We start from the raw sequence: 15453 nt of genomic DNA, 5'->3' as shown, positions 1-15453 counted from the left end.
AATACATGCCTTTAACATCCCTCCCTCCCTTCCCCTCTGCTTCTCAGCCTTTTCTATGCTGCACTATATATTTCTTCGTTTATCTGCAAACCTCTATTTTTGGTTTTCCTTTCTTCTTGATCTCATTTGTTTGAGCCTTTAAATATCTGGAAAGACATCAGCTTTCTCTTCATGGTATTTGATATAATCTATGAACAATTTCCAATTTCTTCCCCTTTCATTTTCTTTTATTCCTTTAACTTCATCTTATTTTGTTGCCATATTATAATACATTAACAATTTAAGTTGCCAATCTTCTTTATTTGGTATTCTTTGGGACTTCCAATTTTTGCAATAAGAAGTCTGGCTGTTGCATAGCTTATTATGCACCTATCTTTGGCTTGGATATCATCTCCCATCATTCCTAATAAGAAAATTTCCGGATTTTTTTTCCAAAGAATATTTTAATATCTTCTTTAATTCTTTGTAAATCATTTCCCAAAAACCTTTGATGTCCTTACACTGCCACCACATATGAATGTATGTGCCAGTTTCCTTGTGGCTTCTCCAATATTAATTGTTTGTTCCTTTATAAGATCACAATGGTATTCTGATGACCATGGCAGGTGAAAAATGTTCTTCTTTCTGATGGAGGCTAAATGATGCGATACTACATCATGTAGAAATCGTTAATAAGGGAATATGTTCCCTACAAGAATTTTTCAACCTCAGCCTTAATAAAGGAACAGATCTAAATATGGTTTGGGATGCCAGTAAGACAGTAATGACAGGCTTTTTTATCAAACAAAGTGCATGCATGCCCACCCACCCACCCACACCACAGAAGCTCGAATTTTGCTAGCCCAAAGATGGAAAATGAGTGAGATGATAATAATAATAATAATAATAATAATAATAATAATAATAATAATAAGGAAATCAGCCCTGAGTGCTCCCTGGAAGGACAGATCGTGAAGCTGAGGCTCCAATACTTTGGCCACCTCATGAGAAGAGAAGAATCCTTGGAAAAGACCCTGATGTTGGGAAAGATGGGCCATTCCGTGAAAAATGAGCCTGATTAGAAAAAAATTATTTTTAAAATATACTTATTTTACTTATAGTTTCATTAACTAAACATATTAAAGTTCAATATTCCAAAGGAAAAAAGAATTTGAAATTATTTTTTTTCATGAGAAATCTGAGCTTGAAGTTTCAGTATCATTTTTCTGATTGTGTAGCTTAATTTTGTTCATTTAGGTTGGCATTATTTTTTAAAGATAAACAAAAATTGTGGTTGTCATTGTTGGTATATTATTAAAGTGAAGAACTTTGTCTACACATTGGACTTGAAAATTTTTAAATAGGTAAGTTATTTCTATTTTATTTTTATTATTGAATGGGATGCTGTTTCAGTGTCCCACCCGTGACAGCAAAAGGTACAAAAGTTTATTTTGTGATAAAACTAATTTATAGGTTATGTTTGTTTTATTGTGGGAGTATGTATTAGAGTATAACACACCTATCAATAATAAAAATGCAGTTAATTAATGTAAACACCATGAAATTTTAATAATTCTTTTTCTGTCCCACCCGTGACAGTTTTCAACTTGTTTTACTGTTGTAGCTTGAGTTAGTGATTTCAGCAAATGATTTCAGCTCTCTGCAGACAGGAGACAGATTCCTCATGTAACAATTCTTTATTCTGGCAAACAAGACTGAGGGACTGAGGAGAGGGGAACTAGCTAGAAAGGGATACATTTTGGAGGGAACAATCTCAAGCAATCACAAAGCTGCCTTTTGGTGGAAACCAATAAGACTAAGGCGCCAAATGCAGCTGCTTGAATGAATCAATAGTAGCTGTTCCTTCTGGAACATAAAGGCAGTTACCGTTACTTTACCCTAGTACGAATACATACAGTAATACAGATAATATAACCTTTGAATCAATACACAAAATGGGAAAGACTACATCTGCAGAACGTATGAGAAAGCTGCGTGAAAAACTAAAACAAGATAAAAACGAATGTGAAAGCTTCAAAGAAAAGGAGAGGGTCAGAGATAAGAAGAGGCGAGAAAAGTTGGTAAAGAATTTGTCTGCAAAATCACTTATGGAATACAGACGGAAAGAAACTGAGCGCAAAAGAAAGTACAGACAAAAGATAAAAGAAAAAAATCTAGGCCAATTGGCGACACTACTATTCCAGAGATTGGGTCATTTAAATGCCCACAATCTCTTGGAAAGGCTGTTACCAAAGTTAAAAGAGTGTTGCCATTAAGTCCACGGAAAAGAATAAAGAATAGCCATGTTACGAAAGCTTGTGTATGAGAGTTCACCTCAAGCGCCAAAACCACTACAGTGGTACCTCGGGTTACGAACGCGATCCGTTCCGGGTCGCAGTTCGTAACCCGAAAAGTTCGTAACCCGAAAAGGGCCCAAACCGCCTTTTGCGCATGCGCGCGCGGCAAAATACTTCCCGGTTTGCGAAGTTCACAACCCGAGGTACGACTGTATATGATAAAAGCCCTAAACAGAACACCAAAAGTTCTATTATTTCACAAGATAATATCTCAAAGGTCCATGAGTTTTATAATTCAGATGATATTAGCAGGCAGGCACCAGGATTTAAGGATGTCAAATCTATTAAAGATCCGACAAGTGGAAAAAGAATCAAAATCCAAAAGCAGCATATGAATATGACAGTCCAAGAGGCCTATGCCTTATTTAAGATTGCATAGCTGCCAAGTTATCCCTTTTTTTAAGGGATTTTCCCTTATGCTGAATAGGCTTCCTCGCGAGAAAAGGGAAAACTTGGCAGCTATGAGATTGATAATCCAACAGTTGAAATCAGCAAATCAAAATCAAGAAAATATTTTTTTAATAGATTTTAATTTTAGTACAATGGAACCTCGGTTTACGAACACAATTGGTTCCAGAAGTCTGTTCTTAAACCGAAGTGTTCGTAAACCGAAGTGAACTTTCCCATTGAAAGTAATGGGAAGTTGATTAATCCGTTCTAGACGAGGAAAAACACCCCCTAGAACGGATTAACCGCTTTGCTCCGATGCTGCAGCCGCGAAAGCGGTCCCGGCCTCCGCAAAGGCATCGGAGCAAAGCCCCAGCCTCCGGAAGGCATCGGAGCCGGGACTTCGCTCTGATGCCTTTGCGGAGGCCGGGGACCGCTTTCGCGGCTCCCCGGCCTCCGCAAAGGCATTGGAGCGAAGTCCCGGCTCCGATGCTTTCCGGAGGCCGGGGAGCGTTTCCGCGACTGGGCTGTGCAGCCGCGAAAGCAGTCCCCGGAACGCTCCCCGGCCTCCGGAAGGCATCGGAGCCGGGACTTCGCTCCGATGCCTTTGCGGAGGCCGGGGAGCCGCGAAAGCGGTCCCCGGCCTCCGCAAAGGCATCGGAGCGAAGTCCCGGCTCCGATGCCTTTGCGGAGGCCGGGGAGCACTTTCGTGACTGCAGCCCAGTCACGGAAACGCTCCCCGGCCTCCGCAAACGCATCGGAGCGAAGCCCAGCCTCCCCGAAGGTATCCGACGCTCCGATGCCTTTGGGGAGGTTTGGCCTTTGCTCCGATGTCTTCGGGGAGGCCGGGCCTTCGCTGCGGGCCTCCAGGAGGCATCGGAGCGAAGGCCCGGCCTCCCCGAAGGCATCGGACGCTCAGTAGACCTCCGGCACCTCGGTTTACTAACTTCCGGGTTAGGATAGTTCGTAAACCGAAAGTTCGTAAACCGAGGTGTTCGTAAACCGAGGTACCACTGTAAATACAACATTATACTTTGTAGGCTATGGTAGATAGTAAGTATAGTAATAGCAAAAGGTTTTTTGTAATTATTCTATTTTTAACAACCTTAATTGTATGTTAAATCAAGTGTATGCCAGACGCGTCCCACCCGTGACATTTCATTGTCCCACCCGTGACAGCATTTTTTCCTTAATTTTGTATCATTAAATTTCTTAACCTGGATTTCTGATTGCATAGTTGTAACCAATAAACATTGATTTAAACAAATATGCTGAGTTTATAATTGATTCACCTCCCAACTCACAGAGTTTTTCCATAAATCAAACTTATCTCAAGCCCCATGTCCTTTTTTTGTCCCACCCGTGACAATACTTTAACATTTAATAAAATTGTCAAAAATATCCATAAAAATAATAAAAAATTAGTAAAATGTTCAGTATCTTATTAAGAACATAGTTCAAATTTTGGTTGTTAATTTTTATGTATATTTACATTCTTACACATGTGTGAATACCAAAAAACATGGTCCAAGTGTCCCACCCGTGACAATGGAATGGCCCAGATGGAGGGCACTAGGAGAAGGGGACGACAGAGGACAAGATGGTTGGACAGTGTTCTCAAAGCTACGAACATGAGTTTGACCAAACTGCGGGAGGCAGTGCAAGACAGGAGTGCCTGGCGTGCTATAGTCCATGGGGTCACGAAGAGTCGGACACGACTAAACGACTAAACAACAACAACACAACAACAAATAATAACCCCTAGTAAGGAATACTGGCAACTTAAGATGATAGAATTTGCAGAAGCAGCAGGTTTAACATAGAATAAGAGGGCAAGAAGAATCTTTATTCAAAGACGAGTGGAATTTTTTTACTGAATAGAAAACAATTGTGTACAATTGAAAACACTGGTAGTGTTTAGATAAATGCAACAGTATGGTAAATATTTGAAGGTTGTAAAATGGAGAAACGAATAGATTTGCTATAGTAAAATATGCAGGAATGGTAGTAAGTAAAATGAACCATGAAAGGGGAAGGAGAGAAGTCAATTGTTACATGGTATTATGTAAAGCGTTTATTTTGAGATGTATAAACTGAAAAATTAATAGCATATTTTTTAAAAGACAACAACAGCACCACAATACCTGGTGGAAAGTATTGTGCAGGACACCATTTGCAAGTAAAAAAGACACAAAATAGAGTAGTGAAGAATAATTGTGAATTCTGCTGAACATTTTTAGCCATATCTGTTAAGAAATATATATCAGTTACTGAGGCCTAAATGTTTCGTTTTTTTTTTAATTGCTGAGGTTTCTGGTGAAAAGATAGCAATGCCATTTATTTTCTCAACACAGGACTCTGTTGATGATGGCTATATGACTAAAACACACTTTCAAGTGAAAGGTGGAAGTGTCGCAGCAGACATAGAGGATATGGCTAGTGAGCGTGATGAAATAACATTCGCACATATTGGGGTAAGTACAACGTACAAAATTAGACAGTAAGTACCTATGTTATTGAAAACATTTTGATATTTTGCTGTTGAGCTCTGTGACAGTTCAGCAACTGCGTTATCAGCAAGTTGCATAATCTTCATTGAAGTATATTTGCACTTTGAAGAGAGTCTAGAACTACCGTAGTTACACAAAAAGAGATATACACACATTGGAAGGGTTGCTGTTTATATCTGATACCAAAGTCAGGTCCGCGGGTAGTTCTGAAAAGTGAGTTGCTTCTGTTCTGATTCTTGGTAGTCCTGTGTACTTGTGCTTAGAGTTAAGCGTAACCTGCAGCTTTGTGCTAACCTGCACAATTCAAGTAGATGTTGATTCTCAAGAAGGAAGGACAGTAGCAGCCTGAGGGGTGGGGTAGAGCTTAGAGCTGCCCCCTTGACTGGTCTTGCCACTCCCCTCCACCCCAGCCCCATTAAAGTAAGCTGCAGTGACACTCAGGGTGGATTTGATTTAATAAGTTAACTGTTTATATTTGGACAACTTTTCTGCTGTACTTTGTTGGAAGGAGAAAAATAATCATTAGTAACAATTTAAACAATTTATTTAACTAAAACAATAACATTATAGCATATGTATCCATGTTTGTTAACTGATGTGGTTAAATGATTTTATTTTTATTTTTTAAATAACAGACTGAGTTTTACCACACCTGAAAAACTTAAAACAAACTGTTATTTCCTGATGAATAGCCTTTGGACTATATTGTAACTTAAATAGAAAACTACCGGTATCTTTAGAAAGATTTTTCCTCCCAAAGCATTTTTTTAAAAAAAATCTGATTTAAAAAAATTAATCGATTTAAATTTAAAAAATCCGATTTCTTCTTCTTCTTTTAATCATTGATTTTTATCCACCCTGGTTACACTGGTGTTAGGAGGGTGGCTCTGCAGCTCCACAATGCTGCACAGGCTGCTACAAGTACACTGTCCTTTCAGCAACAGGAGGAAAGTGAGTAGCATAGCAGTATGACTGAGGCTATCCACTGTTTTGCCTATTGCGCAGCTGATGCCTTTGCACCAAAATGAAAAACTTGCACTCAGCGTAAAGAAATCTAGATCTCAAAATCATATTGATTTCATTTCTTGCACATCAATGAATTTTTAAAATCCAAAGCACAGTGTGCTACACACAAATCAGGAGCAAACAAGGTACTGCAAGTCAAAACAAAATAAAAAAATTCCTTCCAAGTATCTGAAGAACTGTGCATGCACACGAAAGCTCATACCAATGACAAACTTTGTTGGTCTCTAAGGTGCTACTGGAAGGAATTTTTTTTATTTTGTTTCGACTACGTATGTCAGACCAACACGGCTACCTACCTATAAGGTACTGCAAGGTAACTCATGCGATTTTAGCCAAACTGTGCTACAGTGAAGCTGAGCAAGGCTTGGGCTACTCAAAGAAAGCTACCCTGCAACTAAAGAGAATGAGTTTATAATTCTAAAACAAAATTGTTCTTTTTTTGGACATTATAGGGAATAAATTGGAAAAGAAACTGGTTGAGCAGCCAAGTACCGGTGATTGCTAAAACTTACAGGGCTGATCACACTAAGAAGGATCATTGTACTACTAAACCTAAATAACTTCAAAAATTAGGATATTAATTAGGAGCAGCCTGGAGGGAAAATTTAGGAAATTAAAGTCCGTGCAATCGGCACGAAGGATGCTGAGGAATACCTTATTAGAGAAACTGAATTTATGCATAGCCCTGTAACAAAGAAGGAAAAAGGCAAGGAAGAAACTTGATATGGCTGCTTGACAGGGTAGAAGACTATATTCACACTACATAGGGATTCTCTATTTAATGGGAATTCAATCTAATAGTTTCTAATAGAACAAAACATAAATTTTTGGCAGACAAGTTGAAATATTAAGGATGCATTTGAAAAGCAAATGTAATTCACTAAGACAGAAGAAAATCTAAAGTTCTCAGGTACATCACTGGTGCATTACTGTAGTCACTGAAATTAAAATAAATATTGCATCAGAAGTGAAATAACATTAATTGGATTAGTTTTTATGCTAATGAAGGAGCTCCATAAAATGGTGGGCTGTGTGAAGGATATGACCTATGCAAAGTTTTTCACAGTTCATTTTCTTAGGGCCAGACTATATGTAAATTTCCTGATTCTTCTTCTTCTTCTTCTTCTTCTTCTTCTTCTTCTTCTTCTTCTTCTTCTTCTTCTTCTTCTTCTTCTTCCTCTTCCTCTTCCTCTTCCTCTTCCTCTTCCTCTTCTTCTAGCAGCAATGTTGTACTGGGGCTGTAGTGTATGTGTGTGGGGGGGGCAGGTTTTAACTTTTCCTTTGTATGCCATTTCTCCAATTCAAATGTTCCCTGTCATACTGCTGTTAGCCACAGAGCTGGAAAAGGCAAATACTTTGATTTGAGGTTGTTTTTTTTTTTAAGCTGCATCCAGTTTTTAGCTCTCCATTTTTATTTATTTACTAGTTGGCCCTGCCACGTGTTGCGGTGACTTAGTTTGTTAAATGGAGCCTCAGAGTCCCACTTCAGACTCCCCTCACCTTCAGAGTCCCCCTGCTTTTCGTGTGTTATGTTTACATAGGCGCATCCCTGTGTCTCCCCCCCTGTCCCAACCTATGACCTATTTGGCCCCCCATCCCCCACCCAGGCAGGCCCCTACCTCCACTTGGCCTAGTCTGGAAAGTGGCCTAGTCTGCAAAGCCGAGGCGAGATACTGTGGAGAGGGCAGGTTTCATCCCTTTGTCTCCCCCTACCCTGTTCTGACCCATTACCTATCCCTGCCCCCTATTCGCCCCCCCCCCGGCAGGCCCCTACCTCCACTTGGCCTAGTCTGGAAAGCGGCCTAGTCTGCTGCAGCCTATTCAGTCTGCTGGGCAATGTTGGGCCTTGTTGCTGCAAAAGGCCTGTTTTCAGTTGGTTGCTGTGGAATTCTGTGGTGTCATTTGGTGGCATGGCTTAGAGGCAGCAGCGTGCGATCTGTTTCTATTGGATGCTATTGGAGTCTTCAGACCTTCTGCTGGTGATGTATAATTTGGGCGCCACTTTTTTGTGTTTAATCATTATTTTAGGTGTGAAAGGTGTGGGTTTTTTGGGGGGGGAAATTATGCCAGATCCCTCCCTGATGGGCATGGAACGTTGTGGCCAAATTTGTTGGAATTCAGTTCAGTGGTTACGGAGGAAGGGTGTTACATCCACGCACGCAGTTGGAATATATATATATATATATATATATATATATATATATATATATATATATAAAATTCTACTTATTGTTTTGGATTTTATTGCTGTAATTTAAAGATTGTAACCTACCATCTCAGTATTTCTGGGTATCTCTCTCTGGAAATACTTAAATATGTGTATTGTGCTACCTCTTCGCAGTAGCAGTTTGGGGAGCAGTATGCAGGAAATAGATTTCTCATACCTTTTATCCCTGCCATGTGCCTCTGCTCTATCCCTGCCACCTGTGACCTGCATAACTGGTCCTCAAAATGTTTTTCACTTGTGCACGTAAGAACACGTAAAAAAATAACAAGACCCTTGATGGACCCCAAAGTCCTGAATCCTGATGTCACAGTTGCCAACACGTGCTTATGGGAAGCCCACAAGAAGGACCTGAGTGGAGCAGCACTCTCTGTAATTGTGATTCCCAGCAACTGATATTCAGAGGCAAACTGACTTTATTATGATTGTTATTTGACAGTGGAGGTGGAACATAGCTGTCTTGGCCAGGAACCATGGATAACCCCATCCTCCATGAATTCATGTGATCCTCTTTTATATGCTTCCATCGTGCCCCCCCCCTTACTCTACTCTTTTTCTAAACTAAAAAGTGCCACATATTGTACGGCAGCCCTTGGTCATTTTGGTTGCTCTTTTCTGAACCTTTTCCAGCTCTACAATAACCTTTTGGACAGAAATGACATAGCCATTGTAATCTGTTCTTTGGTAACTTCCAGATTGGAGTTATTTTTAGTACCTACTCTATTTGTGTGTGTGCTTGTAAGTTATTTTAAACAGTTTTTTAATGTCTTTAATGTATTTTTAATTGTTGTAACCTACCCTGAGACCTTAGGGAGAAGAGTGGGTAATAAATTATTTTATTCTTACTATTTTTTTAAATAATAATACTGTAACAACAACAACAACAACAACAACAACAACAACAACAACAACAAAATATTAATAATAATTGTACCCTACCCATCTGACTGAATTGCCATGCTAGCCATGAGTGCTGGTTTGCATGTGATGCTAAGCAGCTACTCAGTGATTTGTTTTTTGCCTGTGGAAAAGTGGCAGTGAAGTGAGTAAGATTGAGTAGCAGGCACTAGCATGGTAATCCATGGTTTATTTCAGACAAGACTTATCATTCCCTGTGAATGAAACCACTGTGTTGTAGGTTGAGGTAGTTATTGTTAATTTTGCAAAGAGAAAAATGTGACAATAGTTTTCAAGATAATAAATCACATTGCTTTCTGGCTTTTTACTTTGTTAAAGCTTGGTAGCCCAACTAGTGCATGCTAATAAAGTAAATGTGTTAAATATGAGCCTGACCTCTCTCTGTATTTCAGACAGATCAGAGATCCCCTAACATAGATGTTAATAATGAAAACATTGTTTTCATTTGTTTGACTAACATTATTCAGAAAATGTGATTACTGCTAAATAGTGAGACATAAGCAAATCATCCTAAACTGTTGGCTATATAATTACTAAAATGAAGCAAAGTTTACTTTAACTCGTACCATTCCTTGTTGAACATCAAATTTTAGAATATTTTTATTTGAAGAACAAAACAAAATATGTACCAAACTCATATTGTTTGCTCTGGGAGATATTCCCACCCATCTATATCTCATATATATAGATGGGATAGGAAAATTGCTTTTCTAGAGAAAGCTGTGCCATGGATAACTTTCTTGATATTTGTGAAATTTTTACTGATTTCTCCCTCTGTAGCTAATTACTAGGATTTCTTTTTAAAAGCTTTGGTTTATTGATTGCATTTACTAATCAGTTAGAAAGAGGTTGAATCCTATGGCTGTAGTCACATATCATGCTAAATTATAGTTAAATATCAACTATGGTTTAATGAGAACAAGCAGCATGTTGTTGCATGCTCCTCAAAAAATCATAGAATAGAATCATAGAAGTTGGAAAGGACCCTGGTTTGCTTCTCCCCCACCTGGCCATGTCGTGCCAAGAGCAACAACTCACAAGCCTTGCCTTGCTGTGTTGTCTGAGCCTGGCTCATGATTTGTTCTCTCCCCCCCCACCCAAATAAAACACAAGCCCAGATTTGGAAGGACAACTCTTGTGGTTGGTTGCTTGTGTCATGGCCAGGTACTTCCTACTGCTTTGCATTAGATCGTATTTCACTACTAACCATGTTTTAATGTGACCATGCTTATGTGTTAGTAATAGGTTTAGCATTTTACAAAGCCCAAAATGAGTGCAGTCCTTCTCCAAATAATTTATCACCCGTAGGATGAAGGCAGTGATGATTTCCTGTAAAATTCTGAGGATTTACTTAGTTTTACTGTAACTTGATCTATCTATATGTGTTCTGCATGCTTTGCTGCTTGTGGCTACTGCAGATGGCATGACTCAATGTGGAATACGTTCTGAGGATACAAAGATATCGGCTGGATGAATCAACTGGCAAGTTGTGGGTGCTGAACATGATCTCTTCATTTGAAAGCGAAACACCAGCCTGCTTAAATTTGTGTACTTCCAGTAAAGGACATCATTTTACACATCTATGTAGGCACAAATTGCTGCATCTTAAATATCTATGTAGGCACAGATTTCTGTATAGTCACAAGTACTGTCCATGTGAAAAATCTGGGACTTAGGCCATTTTGCCCATCAAATTCATTGTGACAGAAATATTGTTTTGCATACATCATTCCAGATGAAAATATTCCAATTCTTAGGGTTTATTAAATCTTTTCTCCTAAACAAATCAGTGGATTGGGAATTAAAAACCAAACCATTCTCATTTTTTGTGTCGAAATAAATAGCATGAACAAAAATGTAAATATTTGCAAAACCAAAGTATTTGCTACAGGGCAAAAAACTTGAAGTAAAAACTTAACAAACATTACTTAAGAAAAAAAATGTAAACAAATTTAATGAAACCCAGCATTCAGTAGGAATGTCAAACTGGTCCCAAGGAAAAATAATTGTATTCTAGAACTAAACCAGGAATTAACTGTTGGTTTTGTCAGAAACCCAAGGCAAGGATCAAGCCAAAAATCTAGACAGACCAGCTTTCTCATCTCAAAAAAAGCATCTAGTAGCCTATAGGAAGTATACCAGCAGGATACAAGCACAACAGCATTATCCCTGCGTCGCTCCCTAGCAACTGGTATAAATTATAGTATAATCAAAATAGTAGTTGGAGAAATAAATTGCACTATGGATTGCAGGTCATATTTTTGAACATTAATTAGAATTTGTAGCTTGTACCAGCCTTGATGCCATTTCCTTTAGGTGATCATTCCATATGTTTAACTCATTCAGAAATGTCCTGTAGGCCATGGCTAGGTCTCCTACCTCCTGTTTTAAATATCTCCTGGCCCTTTTACCAGGATTGGGTGAGGAAGGGAATATATTCAGGTTGCCTAGAAATCAGCATGTGGTGCTTCTTCGTGTCTGTTAAAATAGATAAGGGGGCAGGAGAATAAAAGGCTAAAGGCTCAACTTGCATTACTGGAACAATGGTGGATAAGATGTGTAGAGTCCCGGTTATCTGTCCTCCCACAGTCCCCCACCCCTTGGGTTCTTGTTGGCATCTGTCTGTCTCAAGAGACAATGTAGTGTGAAATCAAATTGGTGCATTAGCAACAGCGAAGTAACCTCTCCAGGATGCAAGTCTGGGTGGTGTGTACAAAGGTCCTGGGCTGCCCAGATGACAAGACTCCCCTCTTGGCCTCTCTGATGTGATCCAAAGGAAAGCAGAGCAATACACTTGCCACCAGCTTGGCTGCAAGAGTTGCTAGAAGGAGGTGTACAAGGTACCAAACAACTGCCTTAGGGACTCCACTCTAGATTTTAGTTGAGATATTTTCCCAGGTTGACAAGCGGCATTTGCCTCTCACTTTCCTCTGCAACACATGCAGAAATGGCCTTCTTGGCTGTTGGATCAAAGTATATCTGCTCAATCCACTGGAGCCTGCTTTGCATGCAACAGGGATTTGAGACCCATTGGCTACCCTCACTTGGTTTATTCAGCCAGTCAAAGCCGATTTCTTAGTTCATCACTAATTACCTTGTGCAGAACTCCCTCCCACAGTCAATCCCTCACTTGCATTAAAAACAGAAAAAAATATCATTCATGATTTCAGGAGGTGGACACTAATTGTTTTCACCATAGGTTTTCAGCAGAAATATTCAAGTGCAGTTTGTTCTAGTTTCTTAGATCTCCCCAGCCTTTTTTTGTGTCCTAAAATGGAACCTTTTAACTGTTGGGGCAGCATCTATGTCAAGATGGATACAAGCGGCTTTATCCACAGATTATACCCAATGAGACATTGAGCTGTCCTCCTTCCAGTCTGATATCTAAAAGCCCTCTGATGACTCAGAACAACTCAACCAATGGACCATGACCAAATGCAATGGTGGTGGAAAAGAGAGATTTATTTGTTGTTATCACCGCAGAATAACCTCTAAAACGGGGGTTCTCAAACTTTTTAAACAGGGGGCCAGTTCACTATCCCTCAGACACTGTTGGGGGCCAGACTATTGTTTGAAAAAAATATGAACAAATTCCAATGGACACTTCACATATTTTTTTCTTTAATTTTGTTTGCCCCCCCCCCCCCCGAGAGTGGGGCCTTAAGCTATAGCTTATATGTAAATCCAGCACTGATGAGGTGTGTTGTGCCTTGCTGTGATGCACCTGTGGGCTGAAACTAAGAAAAAGCGATTTGAGCAAGTGGGTGTGAAGAGAGGTCAGAAGCACCTGTGGCGATGCTGAGAATGATGAGAAGGGGATTAACGGAGACGGCTGGCAAAAGAAGGAAATGCTCAGATGGCAACAAAAGTTCAGTGAGGCGCCTCCGACCGAGTTCTTGAAATGCAAAGGCGGCCCTTGGCATGTATATCATGCATGTAAATCTTTCCCTGTTCCGGGCAGCGGGATGTTTGGGGAGGGGAGAGGGGGGCGATGGAGGGAGGCGGGCTGCGAGAGGAGGGCCATAGGCCTGTTAGACAGCGATGGGTTCAGCAATTGCCGGGTGGGCTGGGTTCAGGACCCTGGCAGGCCGGATCCGGCCCGTGGGCTGTAGTTTGAGGACCCCTGCTCTAAAATGTACTCTAGCCTGTGTTCAAGTCTTCCACCATTGTTGAGATAGTTGTCCACCTTGCCATTTCATTACTGTCAACTCCTTGGGCCACAAGGCAAGGAGAAGGAATTGTATCAGAAGGGTCCTTTCCCCATTCCGGAGGCCAATCAGAATATAAACAGGATTGAGTGTCATGGAAATTCCCAGGAGAGCCATTAGAAGACCACTTGGATCCATCAGTCTTCTGGGGCAGGAAATGAAATAGGTTTACATTCCCACCTCATCCAACCAGTTCTCTGTGATAACACTCTGGATCAGTACTAGACCACTCAGCAATTGCACTTGCTAAGACTTGAAATATTCTTTTGCCTTCTGGTTCAGCACTGTCCAGATGAATAATACATCCCATTAATCTACAGAAATATCCCAGAAATAAACAAAGATAAATAAACTAATTGCAGAGTTTTTAACAACTGTAGGAACAAACCAAATGATCTCGTAACCATGATCATCCTCCTGTTAAGATGCTTATGTAGAGTGGTTCTGTTTTTTAAAAATCTGCCATTATGGCATGTAGAGCTGTCAATTATTTACAAAAGAATGTTCACACTGAGCAAATTAAAAACAGCTCTAATTCAATTTTTTTGTGTCAGCTCAGTTTGAGTCACAGGGATAGAAGACAAGGTGTAATCCCAACAGCAAACCTCCCTTGATCACCTTAGTAAATATGTTTCATTCTTTGTATAGAACAAGTATCACTCAGTCGGAGTGTAAATGAAGGAAATTTTCACAGTACTTGTACATTGAAAGCCCAATAATTTTCTGCTAACAGTAAGGTGTTTCTGATCTCTTGGGTTTGGCATAGAGCAAGTTAATGCAGAAATATAGCGGCTGTAATTTAGTGAGTGTTCAGTATTATTTCTCATGGCATCTAAAATGCTTACAGTGTGAAAAATGAACAGTGAACTCAATGGGTGCTTTGTCATTGGCTTTTGTCTGTGACCTTCATAAAACCTAGTCTCAGTAAAGATCACCATTCTGATCTCCTGTTATTTAATGACAGGCCTGTCCTACTCTGCTGTGTTCAGTAAAAATCCTCAAACTCTACGTAGACTTACATAAGAGTGGGTTCAGGAAACAATCCTACCTAATTAGCTTTTGCTTAAGGAAGGAAGAAATGCTCCACTGTGTATCTGTTGTGTAGCATACAATTTTGTTGCATATTTTTGAAACCGTGAAATTGGATGTATTATTATTTATTTTGTTTATCAAATGTCTCAGATTGACTTTAAATCCATAAAATACAACAAAGCTTAATAACATGTAAAAATAAATACACCCCAAAATGCAACAACCTTCAGATTTTATGAGAGTGAAATGAAAAATATGACTGTGGCTAGTAACAGGTAGTACAGGCATAGTGTGTGATCATTTTAAATAAATTTATTTATTTCACAAAATTTATATACTGCTTGATTGTAAAACAAAAACCCTTAAAGGGGTTTATAAAAATAATTTTAAGAGTGTAATGAATTTTAATTTTTAATTTTTTGTACAAGGACTAGTCATTAAACTCCAGTACAATTCTAATCAAATACCTGTAAATAACTTAAGCAATGCAATTCTTTCATTTTTTAGCAGGGTCTGGGTCTGGGAGCTACTTGGGAGTAGTTCGAAATAACCACATTGCATAATTTCTTCGTTATACCAGGTTAGCACAGGATGGCTAATACAGGATTGCACAGAATTTGAAGTTAAGATATATTTTTGTAGAAGAACTTCAATATAAGAGGCCTTAAGCACGTGGTTTAGGAGCTCAGGAAAGCTTGTAAAAATATTTATAACAACATTTTAATAGCCTACTTCATTTCCAGATGAGGTTAAGTGTTCGTTCATCATTCTCTTAAACTATATGTTATTTCTTCCATGTTACAATTTTCTTC

General features: G+C 39.4%; 1 protein-coding gene across 1 annotated transcript in view; it reads left to right on the top strand.

Moving 5' to 3' along the window:
• Positions 1-15453, top strand: part of ATG10 (autophagy related 10) — a 100501-nt gene that overhangs the window by 13805 nt on the left and 71243 nt on the right. Inside the window, exon 3 of the mRNA XM_035099694.3 lies at positions 5078-5197. Within this exon, the coding sequence (XP_034955585.2) occupies positions 5078-5197 (120 nt within the window). The remainder of the gene's footprint in view (positions 1-5077; positions 5198-15453) is intronic.

The sequence above is a fragment of the Zootoca vivipara genome, chromosome 10, assembly GCF_965207765.1.
Source record: "Zootoca vivipara chromosome 10, rZooViv2.hap1.1, whole genome shotgun sequence".
Taxonomy (NCBI): Eukaryota; Metazoa; Chordata; class Lepidosauria; order Squamata; family Lacertidae; genus Zootoca; species Zootoca vivipara.
The sequence above is the reverse complement of the archived record's forward strand: the minus strand, read 5'-3'. Positions and strand labels throughout refer to the sequence as shown.